At 38.3% G+C, this 22,708-nt stretch overlaps 1 protein-coding gene across 2 annotated transcripts in view; it reads right to left on the reverse strand.

Moving 5' to 3' along the window:
• Nucleotides 1-3,321: 3,321 nt before the first annotated feature.
• The window catches only part of C5H21orf91 (chromosome 5 C21orf91 homolog), a 31,288-nt gene continuing 11,901 nt past the window's right edge, over nucleotides 3,322-22,708 (reverse strand). The window contains exons 3-5 of one of the 2 annotated variants that reach the window (XM_045150552.1): nucleotides 8,309-8,848; nucleotides 6,536-6,598; nucleotides 3,322-4,530 (exon numbers count right to left, since the gene is read on the reverse strand). In XM_045150552.1, coding sequence (XP_045006487.1) covers nucleotides 4,367-4,530; nucleotides 6,536-6,598; nucleotides 8,309-8,848 — 767 coding nt within the window. In that variant the 3' untranslated portion in view covers nucleotides 3,322-4,366. Of the gene's footprint in view, nucleotides 4,534-6,535; nucleotides 6,599-8,308; nucleotides 8,849-22,708 lie in introns of both variants that reach the window. The other variant, XM_004654370.2, reaches the window with a different exon arrangement.

Below are 22,708 nucleotides of genomic sequence, written 5' to 3' on the forward strand. Positions count from 1 at the left end.
CTTTGGCAGCATTAACTGTGAAATAATTCCAAGCTACTAAAATGCATTAAAGTAATACAGATTCACCAACAGTTACACTGACAGTATATGTGACATACTAGGTGTTAATAAAAACTGAATGCTACAAACTTGCATAGCAGGGTACACATCAAGGTCATGTGGCTAAAGTTTCTCAGCAGGTTAGCAAATGTGAAGGGACAGAATGAGTGAAAGATGCTGAGAGGCACAGGGCTTTGCTGTCTGTCCCAAGTTCAGCCTGATGGCCTTCTTTTTCTTGTCATGTTCCTACTATCTCAGTAAATAGACGGCTCTGTACCATCACCACTAAACATGGCAAAAGCACTTTGTTTAGTTGGGTTTTCTCCCTTAGTGATTTTCACCTCACATTTCCTTCAATAAACATTTATGAATCTAATCATATACAGAAATGAAATCAATGATCTTTGCTTTAAAGTCTTACTTAAATACAAAGCCTTTTAAAAATATTTTGAAAATATTAAACTTTTTAGTAAGCACTGAAAATAGTTAAAAGTCCATAGCATAAGCAAAATGAACTGGCAAGTCACAAAAAAATAACATGAAAAATTACACTGCACCACTTAACATTGTTCATTGACATGTAAACCTACTTTTTTATGGTTATGAACCTCAACCTCCTAATTAACTACACAAATAATTTAACCTTTAAAAATTCCTACTTCATTTTAGAGCATATACATTTTGTGTTACATATTACAATGAATGATAACAATGAAGGCAGAGCTCTCCTACAATGAAACAAAACTCAAACTGGTAAATACTAACAGAAATATATCCAAAAAATTAATTAAAAAAATTAGTAACAACTAATAAACTGTGTAAACACCAAGGTAAATATTATATAAACAATCCAAAAGCCATTTTCAATGGCAAAGAACATGGTAAAATATAAAACCAAAAAATAACCTATCACAATGACAGTAAAATATATCATAACTATATTTCTGAAAGCACTTTACAACACAAACTAGAATTTTAAAAAATAATCCTTAAATATATATCTAAATGGGCACTTTATGGTGAAATGAACACATTTCTTTTCTTTTTTTTTTTTTTTTTGGTTTTTCGAGGTAAGGTCTCACTCTAGCCCAGGCTGACCTGGAATTCACTATGGAGTCTCAGGGTGGCCTCGAATTCACGGCGATCCTCCTACCTCTGCCTCCCGAGTGCTGGGATTAAAGGCGTGCGCCACCACGCCCGGCATATTTCTTTAAACTCTATAAGCACTGCTCTTTAATCCACCTTTGTGCATATAAAATTATACAACTGATCAAAACGTCACTTAGCTGCTCAACCATGTAGCATTGGTGTTTCCAACAAATGCCCTTTCCAAAGGACTAACTTAGCTATAACACCAAGATTAAAGGATAAGATGAAATTCTAAAGGAGAACATTTTAAGGTTGGACAAGTTAAAAACTTTAATTAAAAAAAAAAACCTTTAATTAAGCCAGGAATGGTAGTATATATCTGTAATCCCAAGGCCTGTAATATGCTAGCACATTAAAACTTCAATCTTTAAAGATGGAAATCATATGATAAAAATTAGTTTTCAGCTGGGCGTAGTGGCGCACACCTTTAACCCCAGTAGAGGAGAGGTATGTGGCAGAGGTATAAAGACTGCTTAGAGTTCAAGGCCACTCTGAAACTACATAGCAAATTCCAGGTCAGCCTGAGCTAAAGTGAGACCCTACCTGGGCGGGGGGGATGTCTTGACTTCTTCTTTCTTTAAAAACATCTTTAACTTTTCTAATTTTGAAATATAACAGAAAAAAATTATTTTAATCCCCTTAGTCATATAAATGCTGAAAATGTTAGTGACAGATCATTAGCATGAGATTTTCTTTCAATCTTTCTCAAAATGCATGGGCCTGTACCAAGTGTGGAAACCAAGCCAGGTGTGGAAACCAGTATTTGCGACAGTTTATGTTCTCTGAGCTTAGAATTTAACTGTGTCCATCCTTATTTTTGTATAACCATGATTAAATCAACAAAGTTTATGAAGCCAGTGTGGTGGTGTAAGTCTATAATCCCAGCCCTGGGTAGGATTATCCTCCAGAGGCAGGAGAATTCCTCACAACTGCGAGGTCAGCCGGTCAGCCAGGACTACATAGTAAGGCCTTGTCTGGGGGTGGGGGAGGCCTACTGAATGTTTAACAGGTACTTGGACAAACTGTATGCAATACAAAATTCATCATCCCCTAAAATTTCATCTGAACACTAGTGAGAGAGCCAGCACCACAGAGGACTTTGGCAGCACCTTTCCTTTGACATTTCAGAAGGAACAGCTAAATGGATAAATCAGAGTCCTCAATGAAGACCTTAGTAGATGGTGCAATCCCACTCAAGTTATTTCAAATGTATTAGTAGAGCTACATGTTGCCAGAAAACTCTCTAATGAGACAAACAAGTATTTTCTTTGCATAACACTGCTGTAGTGAAGACTGTGCCATATGGCTCAGTCTGGAAATATACTACTACTGATACTAAATGGAGCATGCCCTAAATGCCCACAACTGTCCTTAAGCCATCTAAACACAAGGCCACATGTGTGTAACCACACTGGCTGCTAACATTCTTAATCAATTATGCAAAAAAGAGAATAAAGCCAAACTCAGAAATGTAACCTTAACTACTGAGCACTAAAATACTCAGGACCCATCTTTATCCAGCCTGTAAATCTGGATACGTCTATATTGCACAGATCACATTAAAGCTTATCAAAACTAAGGCAATGTCTTCATCTCCACTCCCCTGGACTAAACAGAGAAATTGAAAGCATTTTTCAAAAGTTCCCTCTGAAAAACTTGACAGTTAAGTTTTATTTCAAGGCCCACCCCCCACCAAAAACAACAACAACAAAAAAAATCAATGAACTATCAACTGATACCCATAGACCAATTTAATACAATTTCGTGTTAGGAAAAATTGCTTTCAACTAGAATAAAGCATTGCTTTGCTTAATCAAATACTGTTTTTTGTTCAAAACTAACATCTCACCCAAGCCAGGATAGACTGCCAAATTTAAGGCAGAAATTATTTATATCTTTATGCAGAAAGCTGGCAAGTTAATGGGCTTATCTGCAGATTCTTCCACAAAGGACCTGCCACATAAGTATATCCTCAGCACCAGTTAAAAACAAAACTTAGAGCTCATCTTAATGTTGCATTGGTAACTGCATTATTAACACATCTAGCTTCTTCAGACTATTAGTGAAGAGCTCTTTAGGAACCCAAGTAGCTTTTAAGAGTAACCTTTAAACATGGGTTTATTTCACTGAATGAAGACTTTTTTCTTTTGTCAAGCAATCTTCCCTTTACATTCTAAAGCTTAGAAAAATACCTTACAATGTTTTTTTTTTTCTTTTGAACATGAATATCAATGATGTTGGTAATAGAATTTGGACAGGTTATGGATTCTTGGAACGTAAAAGTGGCACAAAGATCAATTCCATTTTTTTTCCAAAATAGGATAATTTGAATTTGAAGAGATTACATTTGTCTTAGAAGTGAGACTTATTTACTCTATCCAAATTCTAATACATTCAAGTCATTAGAATGAACATGAAGAAGATGCACTTATTTTTATGGAGACAAACTGACATACAAAAATTAGGCTAGTATTTTTTTCCTCAGTTTGTTCAGATAGCTTTTGTTAGAAAAAGACAATGTCATTTATTTACTTGAATATTTACTTTAAAAAATTATTTCCCTTTACTACATTATTAAAAGTTCAATTTCTACTCCAAAATACACTTATCTTTGGAAAGACAACAGTTAAAAAACTCTGTACTGAGAATAAAATGCAGTGATCTGAAACATGAATGAACACATTCATTCACAGTATAACCACACATAACCATCCAAACACATTTATAAAGAAAATGATAAATACCTAAAATATCAATTTCATATATAAAAATTTATACCAAAATATTGTGCATAAATTAGGGGTTGTATTAGGAATTCTATTTCCCTCTTAAAATTTCTTTAGAAGGTTAGACTAATATAAGGAGCTTATTAAACTATTGTTTTGACAGTTGAATTATATTAAAATGTTCACAAAACACTTAATTGTTTATGTAAGTAGTCACACATGGCAAAAGTTAGGGAGGAACAAATGATTCCCAAATGAAGCCAAATGACTAGCCCTAGAGACCTGGGGTAATCTGCTTTATTAGACAAAGATGTTAAATATTATCTTATGCTTTGCAAATATAATGACCATGAAACATGAACCACAACTTTCTTTACACTTTTTCTAAGTACACATGCTTGCTTGGCAGGCCAATGGGGAGGGAGGAAGCACACGGAATGCATCAGTTCCGCTCAGTTGTTTATGGGGAGGTGTGACTTCATTCCTGCCCGGCCTACTTGTAGACACGGCAACTTGGAGTGGTTCTTGTGAAGTTGCTCGATGGCCACGTGACGGACATGGAGCTCAGAGGCCAGAGAATCCTTTTCTTGCACTTGGAGTGTTAACTCTTCAAAAACTTCTGCAAACATTTTAAAAGCAGTTTCGTTTTTTGATATGCACAAAGATAAGCCTAACATCTATGTATTTTAAGTAACTCTAAGTATCCTTACTGAAATAAAGCCAATGGGTAAATTTTAGCAACCAAGCTGATTTGACACATAGGAAACAGCTGTTTTCCTCTAAGCCTATCAGTTCTGATCACACTATCACACAACTGGAATGTTGTTTCTTTCCCATCACAGTGACTGCACTCATTCTCAGCATAAACAGTGGTTACTTGCACAGCTGAGCCAGTTTTCAGTTATAACCTCTAAAGAGGCTCAATCAGTATTTAATATGACAAAGTGTTCATCTGGGTCTGGAAACTCCAAGCTGCTTTGGAACAGATTACCTGGATTTTTAAATTCCTTCCACCTACATCACTTTATGCTTTAAAAGCAAGTAATTTCAATCTTCTGTTTCATTTTTTCCTTCATGGGTAAGAGCAATAATGATAGTAAAAGCCTTATAGAAATACTGTAAGAATTAAATTCAGTCTTACTTGTAACATACATAGGTAAATACTTAACACATGCCATTTTCTTTTCAAAGTCTACATATATGTTCAAGAAAGAATCCAGTTGTTTTTATGAAAAAGACAGAATCCTTGATCTGTTACTGACTAGGTGTGTAATCTCTGCAAGAAACTTAAAGGTCTCCAAAGCAATTAATTTCCTCCACCGAGATGAGAATAAATTATAAAAGTCAAATGGGGGAATCTGAACACTAACTTAGTGTTAATATATATCACATTTAAAAAGTTTTTGAGACAGGTCATATAGGCTGGGTTTACCTCAAACTTGTTATGTGGCCATGGACGACCTTGAACTTCTGGTCCTCCTGCCTCTACTTCCTGAATGCTGGGATTACGGGTTTGCACCACCATGCTTAGTTTATACAGTGCCAGGGATCACACCCAGGGCTTCATGCATGCTAAAAAAGTACTCTATCAACTGAATTATACCCCCAGCCTCTTTCTAAGAAAATCCTGAATTATTTGTGAACAAAATAGTAAACTGTCAGGAATTTGTTTCAAAACAACCCCTCCAGGGCTGTGCAGCATGGGGCAAATGGAGTGAGAACAAGCAGAGGAGAAGAAAGGAAGATGTTTGAGAGTAAGAGCTGAAGCTGGGGAAGATGGGCAGAGATTTGCTACACTGGCTTCACAGCTTTTTCTATGATTGAAACTGTTCACAACTAAGAACAAACAAAACAAGGGTTGGAAAGATGGCTTAGCAGTTCAGGTGCTTGCCTGCAAAGCCAAAGGACCCAGGTTCAATTCTCCCAGTACCCATGTAAATGGAGATGCACCATATGGCGCCTGTGTCTGGAGTTCGTTTGCAGTAGATAGAGGCCCTAGTGTGCCCATTCTCTCTCTCTAATAAATATATTTTAAAAAACAGAATAAAAGAAAAAGCCAGGCCTGAAGACTTTCTAGCCAGCACACACCAGAATGCCTGATATGTTGCTAAGAGGTATAGGTAAACTGTATTCTCCATTTTTACTTAGGTGAGAGACACCCATCATTTTTCTTGAAGGTCAGAAAGTTATTGGTTACTCTCTTATTCCCTTTGCTTTGGAAATGCCAACAGGTTGGAATATCTAACTATGCAATGTAAATGCTGCTGAAGCGAACAGTTTTCAATCAAAAGGTAATTTGTGCTTCAAGCTTTTCACACAGAGAAAAAAAGCACTGAGGGTGGGGGAGATGGTTCAGTTGGAAAAGGGCTCTTCTTGAAAGCAGAAGGACCAAGTTTAATCCCCAAAACCCACGTCAAAACAGCCAGGCACGGTGGAGCACATGTGCAGTTCCCTGTTGCTTGGGGGCCAGCTAACATAGTACACTGGGGAGTTCCAGGTTAGTGAGAGACAGTGTCTCTCAGTGAGGAGGAATGGCACCTAGATTGTCCTCTGTCCGTCACACACACCTCTACACATGAACATGACTTGCACACTCATGCACACTCACACTCATTCTTTACCCTGGATTTGCTGTTGGAGCTTTGCATTCAATTGTTCTACTTCAGCAAGAGTCATCAGGTTCACTGCAACATGAAAATATTCATTGTTATTACAACAATCTGAGAAATGAGTGGCCTAGCATAGCATGTTGTTTTAAAAACTGGAGTTATCTACCAATACAACATTCAAGCAGTACCCTAGGATTCAATCGCTAGTTCCCAGTGTGGAGTTTGCAAATCCTGACTTATACAAAATATATTTCACATCACATCACTACCATTAACACCTCCATCCTCCACAGGAAATAAAAATTTACCAAGAAATGCTTAGTAATGGGTCAGCTGGATTCTGGTGTAGTGTTTTTATTTATTTTGGTTTTTCAAGGTAGGCTTTCACTTTAGCCCAGACTGACCTGGAATTCACTATGTAGTCTCAGGGGGGCTTCAAACTCATGGCGATGCTCTGCCTCCCAAATTCTGGGACTAAAGGTGTGTGCCACCACGCCCAGCTGTTTTTTTTTTTTTTGGTTTTGTATTTCCATTTTCTAAAATTACTAGTCACTACTCATTCACACTGACTTTAACTTAATATTACACAATTCATGACCTGCAGTCTAAAAATACTATGTTAAAGTAAAAAGAGTTTGAAAAATCAATTTGTCCATCTAGTTCAATTACCAATTCATTCACAATGTCTTACCAGCTTTAAATCACTTGATTTAAAGCCAATTAAAACTGCCTCAGTTTCTGTGGAGTTTCTATAGAATATATACAGATAAAATGTTACTCTAATTTTTTTTTTGCACGTGTGGTGTGCATGTGAGTCAATATGCACTTGTAGGCATGTGTATGTTGATATGTATGTACAGAGGGCGTACATGTGTACATGTTTGTATTGCATGTGGGTGTGCATATACAAGTGAAAGCAAAAGGCAAATGCACTGTCCTCCCTCAAAGTCATTCTCCACTTGCACTTTTGCGACAGGATCTATCTGAGGTTGGAACTCCATGATTTGGCTAAATGTGCTGGCCAGTGAGCCCCAAGCATCCTCCTGATCCCTTCCTGGTGCTGGAATAGGGACACACACCACCATACCTGGATCTGATGAGGATCTAAGGGTCCCAACTCAGGTCCTCATGCCTGCATCTTACTGAGTTTTCTTTCTAACCCACTCTTTTTAAAAATTTAAAATAAATGTACAGACTACCTTTTGGCCTTCAGTAAAATGTCTGATATTTTGCTTTTAAATTGACCTCTAGCCAATTCATCCTGTAGGGAATTAGCAACGCGACAATGTGCACTGGCCAACAAATGAGGCCATATGATGTTCCAATTTAGGGCTGGAGAGACTGCTCAGTGATTAAGGTGCTTGCCTGAAAAGCCTAAGGACCCAGGGTCTATTCTCTAGGAGCCACGTAAGCCAGATGCACAAGGTGGCACATGCAACTAGAGTTTGTTTATAGTGGCTGGAGGCCCTGGTGTACCCATTCTATCTGTCTCTCTCTCAAAATAAGTAAATAAACAAAAACATTAACATTCCAATATGGTTGGCTGATTCCACTAAGTTTAATCATATAATGGCAAAATAAATGACAGAATGCTGAACTTCAATGTGATACTCAGGAATACTCCAAAGAATAAAGTTTTAAGACATCTCATTTTTGTTAAGGTAAATCAGTCATTTAAATGTTTCACAAATCTATAATTCTACATTTAAACTGTCCATATCATACACATATAAAATCATAAAAACCAAAACCAAGCACCTCCTCCCTTTCCTCCAAGTTACTTACGTTCCTCTCTGCTGTAGCGCAGATTCTGGGTCTGGACATCAGCCTCTGGTCTAGAGTTCATCTCTTCTTTTTTCTGTGCCTGACTGTGACTACGAGGCCACAATACACCTTTATGGCATAAAGTATCCCCGGACTCTTGTAATATAGCAAGCCCCAAGTCTGTATTTTCTCTCTGCTCCATAATCTTCTCTGTACAGCTTGAGTTTCCACACCCTGTGGGTCCATCTATCCATTTTGCGGAGTATTTTGGCACTTGAGAGTCAGACTGTGGGAGCAATTTCTTCTCTGGCTTATGTCTAAAGTTAAACAGGTGATGCTGGGGAAGTTTAGAATGCTCTGCATCAGAATCCAGGTCTTTATTCTGTGCATACTGAACAATCCAGTTTATCTTCTTACTCAAAATTGTTTTAACACCTTCATAAGTACTTTTGGACAGCTTGGATCTAGAACAATCCTGGTTTGCAATTAAATGGTATTTTTCAAAGCAGTCTTTATGGCCTCTCAAAGATTTGGTGTGCAAAAGATTTGATTTTGGAACTCCTAAAGGAAAGAAAAGGAAAACAAAACAAAACAAAAAGTACATTTACATAAAGATGCCTTAAGATACAAATCTTAGTAAATCAGAGTACCTTATAATTTCTAAATTAGAGGAAAAATATTAAAGAATATTGACACTGAATCATGCAATCTAATAATCTATGCTTCTATTTGTTTTTATATTCAGTAATTTTTATAAGGAGCAAAATTTTTCAAAGAATTTAATGATTTGATTTGAATCTTAATGCTATGACACGCTAGTACATACAGTATAAAAACATACTACTGAACCCAGCAACTCACCCTCAGACTACTGGTCTTTACATTATAGTGTTTGTATTACTAGTATTCTTGAGGTGCCTACTTAACTTTTTTTGTGTGTGTGCCAGTCATTGTGCATTTTTAATCCCAGCACTCTGGAGGTAGAGGTAGGAGGATCATCTTAAGTTCAAGGCCACTCTGAGACTACAGAGTGTATTCTAGGTTAGCCTGGGCTAGAGAGAGACCCCCTATCTCAAAAACCAAAGGGAAAAAAAATTAAATCAGACTCAAAAACAGAAATGTTCAATATGCTATTATGGCTAGCAAAATTAAAGGTAAGTCACATTCTTCAATTACTAGCTATGTTTTTACTGGGGAGAAAGAAACCAGAACCAGAGAATACATATTAGTAAGGCCTTAAAAATTTAATCAAGTATTTTCATTTAAAATACCTAACAGTTTTCACATTTTTATTTTATGCTTACTAAAACTCTTAATTTTATTTCCTAGAATAAATGAATTATATAAAATTATTACTCATATAGTAGTAAGTTCAAGCTGGCAAGATACATTAGTCAGTATAGATTCTTCAATTCAAAAATATTCATGCAACACCAAAAATAAATATTTCATTACATGTTTCTTTTAAAAAAATTTAATGAATTTGTATGTGTGTGAGCACATACACGCCAGGATTTCCTGGCCCTGCAAATGAATGCCTGTTCTGCTTTCTGTAGGTAGCTGGGGAACTGAACCCAGATAAGCAGGTATTGAAAGCAAGAGCCTTTAACTGCTATGCCACTGCCTCAGCTTACTGGATTACATGTCTACCTCCTTGTTTCTTAGAATATAAGTTTTGTACAGTACAGAATATATTTTTAGACATAAAATGCATTTTAAGATATAGAATATTCATATAGTTTCATAACTTCAAACCATATAATTCAAGGTAAAACAGCACTGTTTTTCTGCTCAAGGCAAATCAGGGATGAGTGCTGGCCTACAAACCATCTGCTTGATTTTGATAACTGAGTGAGTGGAGAGCCAGGTTCAGACTTGTTAAACTATTATAAGACAAAGACGGTTATTTCATGTAACTACTGCTCAGTGAAATCTGAGCCTCTACCCTTTTCAGTTAAATTACTCTCAAATTTTAAGTCAACTGAATTTTAAAGTTTAATGTGAAAATGTTTTATAAACATACTCTAAGTATTTCATACAGTAACAAAAGGTAAACAATACAATATACTGACTACTTCATATGATTGAACAAGTTACATGTTAGTATAGAAAACCGATCTCAATTTATGCTATAGTTTAAATGTAATATGTTTCCTCACAGGCTCTTTGTTTGAGTACTTGGTCCCCAGTGAAGTGGCTCTGTTTGAGCAGGCTGTGGAACCTTAGGAGGTAGGTGACTGGGTAGGACTTCAAGTGTTATGTAGCTTGGTCCCCACAGGAGGCCCTGTACGCTTGCTGCCAGTGGCTGTTCCAATCTGACTTGACTAGTTGGCCACAATGAAACTTCCCTTCAAAATTATAATGTGAAAAATGATGATTTTTATCAATATAAGTGGCATCCTAATTATCATAAAATTTGCTCAAAAGATGCCTCCAAGGGGCTCAGATTATTATTATTATTATTGTATCACAAGGTTTATTAGAGAGACAAGACTTAATTGGAAACTATAGCAGCTAGTTTTTTCAAAGCACTAATCTTTTTTTTTTTTGGATAAAAGATGTTAAAAAATTTCAATGTTTTATCTGAACAGTATTTTACAAAGTCCAGCAGTTACTATTCAACAGTTAAAAAAATATATTTTCCTATGTTTTTCCATCGTTACACACATGTAGCATTTTTTTTCCTGAAAATCATCCCACTAGCAGCTAATTCATCTAGATATTATCCTCACACTTATATTCTTTTAAATCTCTCTTTAAAATAATTGTTTTATGAGAATTTGGTCAAATATACAGAAGAGCAGAAACTACTCAAATGTACATGTTTATCTCACTACCACAGTCATACATAAATTAAAAGTATTCTGGTATTTTTATTTAATCTGCCCATTGTAGTGATACATTTTTTCCTAACAATATATATATATATATTACAAGAAAACAGCCATATTAGCCAATACTCAGGTGTAGTAAACTAACTCCCAGAGAACCTGAGCCCCGATTCAAGTTTTCCACACTTTTTATAGCAAAGAACCACATGCAGTAATGGTGATCATATGTGGCAGTCCATGACTGGCTACTTTTATTACTAGGCAGAACAGGGTTTGTTTCTCCAGTTTTTCTGTATCATCTGGGCTCTCCTAGGCGACTGGGCTTCAAGACTTCATACATGCCTAGGGACATGTAGCTGTCTTCTCTGCTCTGTGAAGGCTCTTACCACATCCCCCCCACCCCCCCATGACCACATATACAAAGCCATGCTCTTGAGCTGGGCTATAATACTCTTAAAGAAAGCTACAAATGGGCTGGAAAGATGGCTCAGCAGTTTAAGGTGCTTGTTTGCAAAGCCTCATGGCCTAGGTTTGATTCCTCAGTATTCACATAAAGCCAGATGCACAAAGGAGTACAGAGAGCTGGAGTCTGTTTGTAGGCAGTAGCAAGAGACCCTACTGTGCTCATTATCTCTCTGCTTGCAAATAAATAAACATTTTTAAAGCTACCAATATCAAAAACCCTCAAAAAGTTCTGACATATCTCATTACCCCTAATGTCTTGAAGATCTTACTTATGATTTAGTAGCAATGGAGTAAACTAATCAGTCATTTCCCCACAGTTCACCAGCCGGTCCTGTAGCAGAACACTCTCTCAGCACTTCCCCCTGATGCCACAGCAATCTACTTCACACATTCTTGAATCACATCCTCTGACTGCCTTATGCATATTTATCAACTAGATTTTATTTTAAATTCAATTTTATTTATGTGCAAGCAGGATGATGGGAGACAGACAGACAGAATGGATGCACTAGGGCCTCTAGCCACTGCAAATGGACTCTAGATGCATGTGTCACTTTCTTCTTCTGGCTTTACGTGGGTTCTGGGGAATCTAACCCAGGTCGTTAGGCTTTGCAGGCAAGCACCTTAATCACTGAGCCATCTCTCCATCCCTAGACTTTCTTTTGAACTTGATTCCACACTGTGTTTTCCAATAAAAGGAACAGCTTCATATCTCTGCAGCTCCACAGGCAGAGCCTGTCCTGCCTCCTGCAGCAGGAAGCAGAGCTGCGACACATACACAGAGGAACAGTGAGAGACACAGGCTTTAGCAGGAGCCCTTTACTCGCCTCAGCTTGGGCAGAATTAACAGAAGCAGTAGTATGGGTTTTCCGACTGGCAATATGGTGGATTTGAGTGTTTTTCTTTAACGAGGTATGAAAGTTTAGTTATGACTATAAAATTCTATGTTGTTAACATTCTGTGAAAAAAGTGTTAAGCACATTACCTTCAAGTAAGACAAACATTTATGCAACAATTCTTGTAAGATTGCTTCAAAATGTTTTTCTCTGTATGGAGGCTCACATTTTGCCCAGTTTAAATCATTTCCCAAGATTCAAGGTGTTTTCTTTTTGCAGTAAGTTTACCTTGGTTGCTATGGAAGGGAGCAGGAGAAAGAGTGTGTGAGTGTGTGTGTGTGTGTGTGTGTGTGTGTGTGTGTGTGTTGCCCAAATGAAGTAACATGTGTTTCTTTTAAAAAGTGTTCATTATAAACATGGAAAGAGGGGCTGGAGAGATGGTTCAGTGGTTAAGGTACTTACCTGCAGAGCCTGACAACCTGGGTTTGATTTCCCAGAACCCACATAAAGCTAGATGCACACAGTGGTGCACGCATCTGGAGTTCATTTGTGGTGGCTAGACGCCCTGGCATACCCATTCATTCTCTCTTTCTCTGTTTGCAAATAAATAAATAAAATATTTTAAAAAACACAGAAGGAGTATCTACATAGTTGATTAGAAAAGACTAAAGGGAGTAAAAGGCCATTTCTTTGTTTTTGAGAATAACCACTTCGTTCAGCAGAGGTGGGACACGCATACCTGAAGACATATCTATACTATATACGTACACTTTGTTTGGTCTCCAAATATCTTTAAGAGAGAAAACAAAATAACTACTACATTCACATACAATTCTCCACTTCTTGGCTTTGTTTAAATCAGAAGATTGGCAGCAACTGGCTTGTATGCAGGACCAACCACTGTATGAAAATAGGGCATGTTACCTTCAAACCGAATCTGTCATGTCTGCTGCCTTAATGAGCCCACATGTGCCTGTGCTTCCAAAGGCTCTGGACCCCATCAGGTCACCTGTACTACACGACGACCGTATATCCACAGTGGTGTGGTTGCTGCACTGCAAATGCTGCTTGTCAGAACAATGCTTTGACAGGCAATTTCACTTGACTACCCAGACCTTCCTAAGCAAGCAGTAGGCAAACCATGACTCCAGGAAAGTTACTACCATTCTATGCATTGCTAATCACTGCCAGTTAGTGGGAACATGTTCAGGTTGTTTATTCTCTCAGGGAACTACAGGGGAAGACAGAGATGTACTGAATACCTACTTCCTCCATCCACAACGGGGCAGGTTTCTGCTTCTTGGAAAGCTGTCAGTTGTCCTTCATACTTTAGAGTATAGTGGTAAAAAATGCTCCTTCCCCTCCTCCAAAAACACCTTTAGCAAACTCAAGAGCCACTTTAGTGACTAAATAAAGTCTGTCAAGTTCCCAACATACTGTTTGAAAGTAAATAAGAGGTAACTGCTTGTCTCTGCACTGGCAGCAGATGGAATTATTGGCAACCACACTAAGCCAATACACAGATGGGTATAGCAACTTTCCCACATTTGAGAATTACTGCTTCAAAGAAAGACACACCAACAGGTGGCCTTTTAAGACAGCAGATTTCGGCATAGGGATGACTATGCTAGGCTAAAGTTTCTGTGTGCTAAGAGAAGAATTAGGCAATTAGCAAGCCAGCTTATGCCAACAACTGAACTAAGAGACAATTTCAGTATAGTAAGAGTTCAGAGAAATGATGTTAAAGATAAGCCTCAACATCTGATAACAAAGAAAGACAAAGCAGATGTGTGTTCTTGGTTGGTAGTATAAATGTCTATACATTACAAGTGGCTTGTCAAAAAACCCCCACAAGAAACAGAAACAACCTTGTCCCAGTGAATTCTACTTTTTCATTCCAACAGGTAGGAAGATGGTAAACACACCTACCTAACAACTCTTTATTATTAAAAGGATACAAAAAAATAAAACTCATCCTCAATTTTACTCACTGACTTTTTTTGTTGTGATTTCTTTAACAATTTATTGTTCATTTTTACAAAAGTTGTAGCCTTGTATTGCGTCACCCCTGGTTCCCATTTTCCTGAGGGCATCCTCAGTAGGGTTCTTGGTGTTAGCCAGTGACGCTCAATAGAAGGTCCTGTGATGATGGCCATGGTCTATGTCAAGTTCTTTAATGCCATAGTCAGCAGCCACAGACACATGTTTAGTATTTGACCTAGGAACTTTGAATTGTATATACTTTTAATTCATTTAAATTTAAATAACCACACTGTAGCTACACTACAGAACTGGGACACAGCTTGTCTACAGGAAAGGGGAACCGATTGTGCAAAAAGACATTGGAAAGAGAAATACATGGGTGCTGTTACCACTTCTGTAGACGTATCACGGATAGGCTATAGGCTAACTGGACATGAAGTTCACAGCAGCACAGAATGCTAAAGGCTCAATTTTTATTCTGGCTTATTAAAATGAATCAAATCTAGATTTGATCCAAATAAACCTCTATGTGTTCAAGTTTTCAATTAACTAGGTTTTATTTGTTGTTCTAACATTCATGCTACTTTTTTGTTCTCAAGTTGTCATATCAAACTTCTACAAAGTTACCAAAACTAATCATGCTATGACAGACTTAGCAGTTTTGAACATCTACTTGCATATGACTCATGAGGAAAACCAGTTTCCTAATAAAGTATGAAAGGTAAATGTTGGATGAAAAATCCTTTCAGAACAACTAGATGGGCTGGGGGAGGACCATTATGACCAAGTGAATTCCATGGAGTTGAAGCCAAGACACATGTACAACTCTCTGCCTTTCCTCTCCTGAACAGCCTGTGGTTCTGACTGGGAACCTGATTACAAAGCTGACTCAAAATTATTACAAAACATTACTTTTGAAACTCAATTTCTTTGCATATATTTCAGACACTGATCCTGAAATTTTAGATAAGTACTCTTTGTTTCATAACAGCAGTTAATAGATAAAGAAGTTTTGGCATTTATTATTCAATTGCTGCAGCTAATAATTGGTAAAAATCAAGGCTAATTGCAAAAAATTACAATTACAAATAAAAAAATCTAAAGCTAAAAGGGAAGCAAGAATAAATGAATCATACTGTAAAAAACTGAAACAGAATTTATAGCATAGCTCAGCAAAAGACATAAATGCGATATTTAGCAGTATACTTTAGCTTATCTATATTTCAATCACATTTTTATAAATACCTTTTAGCAATACTATTATTCAGAGAAAATGCTAAAACACTTAGCTTATTGAAGGCTGGGGAGATGGTTCAGTAGATAAAGAGCTTGCCATGCAGGTGAGTATCTGAGTAAGAGTACAAAGCCTGACACTGGGAGTCTGTACTCCCAACATGCCTATGCAAGAAGGGAGGGGGAACAAGACAATCTGCCCGAAGCTTACAGGCCACCTATCCTGGCAAATGCAGAAGGCAGACGGTGAAAAGTCACCCTCTGATCTCCATGCCAGTGCAATGGCATATGTCCATCTACACCCCCAATAGTACTACTGAGGCATTACTTCCTTATACCTAGGAACACAAATTTTAGCTTAACATGAGATAATTTTTTTAAAATACTGTGATTATTTATTATAATTGCATCATAGTAATTCTAGGGTAAAAATAACTTTGATCTAAACAAGTATCATTAGATAACTAAGATAAATAATTTTTGGTATAATGAAGCTGTTTTAAAAGGCGTATTACACGATATCAATTTAATAGTAACTTTCCCCCTGGGAAGTTAAGCTACAACACAACAAGAAAAGTGAAAGAGCTGACAAGAATGCTTTTGTACTAGCCATAAGTCATCAATAGAATACTGGTTGGATGGATACATTATGGTACAATGTGATGCAACCTAAAAACCTGATGTGGTCAGTTTATGTACTGACATGGAAAGATGTCCTTAATTTATTAAATTAATAAGTTGGCTATTAAATGTTACAAGTACATAACTTCATTTTTAAAATATGATTTGCCCCTCCCCACATGGCTCACTGCAGAAAATTTGGAAACAGAATTGAGGTTAATAATATTCAAAATTTAATTAAAAATATTAACTAATAAGAAGTATGAGTATACATCCTTTTCTGACTGCTTTGTGTCAAGCATACTTTGATTTTTTAAAATAAAAATGGAAACTTTATTTTGGAAAAAAACAAAATCTTTTTATCATTTTAAGGAGTAACAATTTAAAACATGATAAAAATCCCATAAATGAAATAATTTCTACGGTGTTCTTTAGTTCAAGATACGCAAGGCTCCAAGTACTTACAGTTACTTATTTGCGGCTAGGGACAAAACAGCCAAACAGAAGCAGCTTATAGGAGGAACGGGTCTATTTCAGCCTATAGTCACAAGGGGAGGTTTCCTCACGGTGGGGAAAGCAGACAGCACAGACCTCTGGGTCTCATCAGGAGGAGCTGACCTATGAACTGTCAAGGCCAGTCCCCAGTGACACACCTCTTTTAGCAAGCCCCTCCCCCAGGTGCTCTACCATCCAAGGCCTATGGCCTGCCCCAGTACACACCTCCTTTAGCAAGCCACCCCCAGGTGCTCCACCAGCTGAGGACCAAGGCCTCTTCCGTCCCAGAGACATACCTTCAGCAAGTCACACGGATGCTCCACCAGCAGAGCTAGGGATCAAGTGTGAGGCTTAATCACAAACATGTGATGCACTTGTGGGCACATTACACATTCAAACTACCACTACAGTGTGTGTGTTCTGATAAACTCATAAATGGGGAAGACTATGATATTGATTCAGTAAAAGATAGGCATCCTGGGCTGGAGAGATTGCTTAGCAGCTAAGGTGCTTGCCTGCAAAGCCAAAGGACCCAGGTTCAATTCCCCCGGACTCATGTAAGCCAGTAGCATAAGGTGGCACATGTGTCTGGAGTTTGTTTACAGTAGCTGAAGGCCCTGAAGTACCCATTCTCTCTCTCCACCTTCTCCCCCCCCCTCAAATAAAAAATAGGCATCCTAAAAATATCCTAAAGTTAAATTTTTATTGTAAGAATTCTCTTCAGTTAACACTATTTCTAGCAAAAAAAAAAAAAAAAAGTATTTAACTGTAAAATGAATGCAGACTCATCTCCCTTGAAACAAAAGCACATTAGTTTTATCGGGCAACCCTTGATGGAGATCCAAAGTATGAAAGGAATGGGGGAGAAATGAAATGGTAAGTAAATAAAGTCTATTGTGTAGCTTCAAAAAACAAACTCTCCCAACAAAACTAGGGAAAGCACTTACTGGGCAGGGCAGAGAGAGGAAAAACCTATCATGGGAAGGCCAACTGTGCAAGATTTCACTGTCAATGTCCACAAAGCATTAAGTTGCTTTGTTCATGAAGAAGCTATTCAACATGAAATAGCGATGTTGTTAATACCTTATCTTAGAGCAAACTTTACTTCAACATAAATACTAACATAGCAAACTGTAATTATTCAGGGTTCTTACATTTATCTTTTCTCATCTTCACAATAGCCTTCTCTCATAATGATCTTACTTCTCTCCCTTATTTAATACATACTCCGAAAGCTCAGCAACTGCATGTGAAGAGGAAGGAGAAATCAACAGTGTTTAGGACAAAGAGCACTATATGGCCAAAGGTATAAAAACGAGACAAGTAGGAGAAAGGGGGCCATGGGTAGTTTGTAGAATTCCTTTGGAGGGAAAAAAGATGTAGTCAGCCACTTAAGCGGGTTCTTGGCATGCTGAGCCCGGTAACACAAACCTATAATCCTAGCTATTAGGAGGCTGAGGCAGGAGGATAGCAAGTTTAAGGCCTACTTGAGTTACAGAGCAAGTTCAAAGCAAGTATGGACAAGGTGGCAGGATCCTGTCTTAAGGTAAGAGAGTGAAGAATGAGGTTTGAGATCTGGGTGATTAGATGGAGTGATAAATAACAGAGCACTTGTCTAGCATGTATGAGGCCCTGGGCTCAATCTCAGTACTTATACTTGCTCATGAATCATCTTACATGCCACATGAAGGAGTTAACACAGCTTAACCTGAAGAAAATGGCAAGAAATCATAGAAAAGCTGTTTGCAAATGAATGTATTATCAGGCTTGTTCTTTAAAGACCCTTCTTGGTGGTACTGAGGAAAATTTACAAGTAGGAGAGTCAGAATGGATGAGAGGGGGGCATTAAGTGATTCTTGAGGTAACGCAAATACAAGGACATAATGCCTTGGAGTAAGGGTGACAGGGCTGCTGGTGCCCAGTCAGCTTGCCCTTGTGACTCACACCATCTTGTGCCAGGATATAAGCACAAGAAGCAGAGCTCAGGATAGACTTGACTCCAGCTCATCTGAGCACCCACATAGTTCCACATGCTGAAGAGCTTGGTCCATAAATTGCCCATATAAAGGCCTGCTGCTGCTGGTAAAGTGCAAATTCCAAAACACAACTCTAGATCTCCAGGGAGCCAAAGTCTCCTGTGGCTATCTCCCATGGGAACTAATAAAGGAAACAAGATCCAAGTCTAGATAAAAGTAAAGAAATAGACTTCCGGTTAAGATGGCGGCATAGGTACCACGCCAAAGCAGCCTGGGGGGGGAAAGACCAAAAAAAACTCAGCAAAATACACACTTTTACTAAAAAGTGAGGTGTATAGGAAGTTGAGGCGGCAGCGGAGAAGTGGAAGAGTTATAGAGCATCCAGAGCCTGCACAGCCGGGAACAGCGGCTCCGGGGCGGCTCGGCTACCCGCCGCAACCGCGGAGCGGCAGAAAACCGCCGGACTCTCGGCTCGAGCCACAGGACAAGCCAGGTGCGGGATTTTCCCCTCACACCGCACTCTCCGCAACTCGGGAAACGTGAGGGGAGAGCGGCAGCGAGCAACGGAGGGGAGAGCAGACCGCGAGGTAAAAGCACGTGTGGAACAGCGATACAACCAGGGCAGCCGCGGCTCCCTCCCCTCACCCGCCGCCTGAACCCAGCTCCAGCGAACACAGCAGCGGCCCGGGACCCGGCCACGCCAACTTGGGCTGACGGCGGGACCCAAGCAGGAGCAGAATTCGGCAGCAACTTCAGCGGCTCCAGCACCGGTACCAGTGGCCCCAGCAACAGCGGACCCAGGAGCGACTTCGGGGTGAGCAGCACCGGTGGACACGGCAACGGCAGCTTCAGCAGCGGTGGGGGCTCCGGGGGAGGCAGCTATAACAGCTGCAGAGGCGGCAGCAGCGACTCAGTTTGCCCCGTAGGAAAAGCAAGTGCCCAGCTCCAGAAATCAGAACAGCAGCCCGACGACCCAGGCAGCAACTTGACTGAGACCACAATCACCCAAGGTAACTGGGATTGCACCAGGGAAGGGTCTCACTTGGTCACAAACTGACTTGGATACCTCAATAGACCAGAAATCTAAGCCTCTTTGTTGATAGAGGATCTGGTCATTATAATAACTACTCTTGCATACATACTCGGGGCTGTTTTTGATGGAATGGGTACAGTGTTTAGTTAAATTTTAGAATCTACCAGTATATTATTCCACTCAGCCTGCTTGAATACTCCTATAGCAGGGAAACTCAACCCCTAAGAACATCTTTGTAGATACTCTGAGAGTCTTAAGTGCCACACCTAATACCTTAAGGTCCTACCCTGAAAATATATTACATCAAATCAATTGATACAGCTAAGAATACACAGCTAGCTAGAAAATCCAAGCATTAACTTAATCCAAGATGCAAAAATATATACATTATAACACAAGAAACACTAAAAAGCAAGACGATATAAATCCACCTAAAAGTATTAATGCATCAGAAATGTCCTCCAGTGAGAAAGAGTTAGAGGAAATGCCTGAGAAAGAGTTCAAAAGAATAATTATAAATATGTTCAAAGAGGTCAAAGAACACATGAAAACAATCAAAGAAGAAATCAAAGAGGAAATCAAAGAGGAAATCAAAGGAATCAAAGAAGAGGCAGGACACCAATTTAATGAAATAAAGAAGGCAATACAAGACATAAATAGAGAAATAGAAATAATAAAGAAAAACCAGTCAGAATTACTAGCAATGAAGAACACAGTTAATGAAATAAAAAACTCTGTAGAAAATCTCACCAGTAGGATGGATGAGGGAGAGGACAGAATATCTAAGCTAGAAGATCAGGTGGCAGACCTAATGCAGTCCAACAAAGAGAAAGACAAACTTATAGAAAAGTATGAGTGGGAATTTCAAGATATTCGGGACACTATGAAAAGATCCAATATAAGAATTCAGGGCATAGTAGAAGGAGAAGAATTCCACTCCAGAGGCATAGTAGGCATCTTCAACAAAATCATAGAGGAAAATTTTCCCCAAATTGGGAAAGAGGTGCCAATACAGATACAGGAAGCCTTTAGAACCCCAGCCAGACAAAACCCAGAAAGAAACTCTCCTCGCCACATTATACTCAAACTTCCAAACACACAAACCAAAGAAAAAATATTGAAAGCAGTTAGAGAGAAAAATCAAGTTACCTACAAAAGCAAGCCCATCAGGATTACAGCAGATTATTCAACACAAACTTTTAAAGCCAGAAGGGCCTGGAGTGATATATTCCAAGTTCTGAAAGATAACAACTGTCAACCAAGGTTACTTTATCCTGCAAAGTTATCCATCCAAATAGATGGAGAAATAAAGACATTCCATGACAAAAGCAGGTTAAAGGAATATCTGAAGACAAAACCAGCTCTACAGAAAATACTTGATAGAATCCTCCATGCTGAACAAAAGGAAAAGCACACATATAAGGAACCTAGAAAAAACCAGCCATACTCAAATACCAGTTAACAGAAAAGAGCACAGGTAGAACAAGTAACACACACACACACACACACACACAAATGGCAAACATAAATACACACCTTTCAATAATATCTCTTAATATCAATGGTCTCAATGCCCCAACGAAAAGACATAGATTTGCAGACTGGGTTAAAAAGCAGGATCCTACAATTTGTTGTCTTCAAGAAACTCACCTTTCTACAAAGGATAGACATTATCTTAGGGTGAAAGGTTGGAAGACGGTGTTTCAAGCAAATGGGCCTAGAAAACAAGCAGGGGTTGCTATCCTAATATCAGACAGGGTGGACTTTAGTCCGAAGTTAGTCAAAAAAGATAAGGAAGGTCACTTTATATTGATTAAGGGCACACTACAACAGGAGGACATTACAATCCTAAACATATATGCACCTAATATGGGGGCTCCCAAATTCGTCAAACAAACACTATTAGAACTAAGGTCACAGATAACACCAAACACGGTGGTGGTGGGTGACTTTAACACCCCACTCTCATCAATTGACAGGTCATCCAGGGAAAGAATAAACAGAGAGGCATCTGGACTAAATGAGGTCATAGAAGGAATGGACCTAACAGATATATACAGGATATTTCATCCAAAGGCTGCAGAATATACATTCTTTTCAGCAGCACATGGAACATTCTCTAAAATAGACCATATATTAGGACACAAAGCAAATCTTAACAAATTCAGGAAAATTGAAATAATTCCTTGCATTCTATCTGACCACAATGGAATTAAACTACAAATCAGTAGCAAGATAGGCTATAGAGCATACACAAAATCATGGAAACTAAACAATACACTACTAAATGATGAGTGGGTCAATGAAGAAATCAAAAAGGAAATCAAAAAATTTATAGAGTCAAATGATAATGAGAACACAACATACCAAAATCTCTGGGACACAATGAAGGCAGTTCTAAGAGGTAAATTTATAGCCTTAAGTGCCTATATTAAGAAATTAGAAAGGTCGCAAGTAAATGACCTAATGCTTCGCCTTAAAGCCTTGGAAAAAGAAGAACAAGGCAAACCAAAAAGTAGTAGACGGGAAGAAATAATAAAGATTAGGGCAGAAATTAATGAAATAGAAACAAAAAGAACAATCCAAAGAATTAATGAAACAAAGAGTTGGTTCTTTGAAAGGATAAACAAGATTGATAAACCCTTAGCAAATCTGACCAAAAGAAAGAGAGAAGAGACACAAATTAATAAAATCAGAGATGAACAAGGTAACATCACAACAGATTCCAGAGAAATTCAAAAAATTATAGGGACATACTATAAAAGCATATACTCCACAAAGTATGAAAATCTGAAAGAAATGGATGATTTCCTTGATCTATATGACCTACCTAAATTAAATCAAAATGAGATTAATCACTTAAATAGACCTATAACAAACATGGAGATCCGAGCAGTTATCAATAATCTCCCAACTAAAAAAAGCCCAGGCCCGGATGGATTCACTGC

This window comes from Jaculus jaculus, chromosome 5, assembly GCF_020740685.1.
Source record: "Jaculus jaculus isolate mJacJac1 chromosome 5, mJacJac1.mat.Y.cur, whole genome shotgun sequence".
NCBI lineage: Eukaryota > Metazoa > Chordata > Mammalia > Rodentia > Dipodidae > Jaculus > Jaculus jaculus.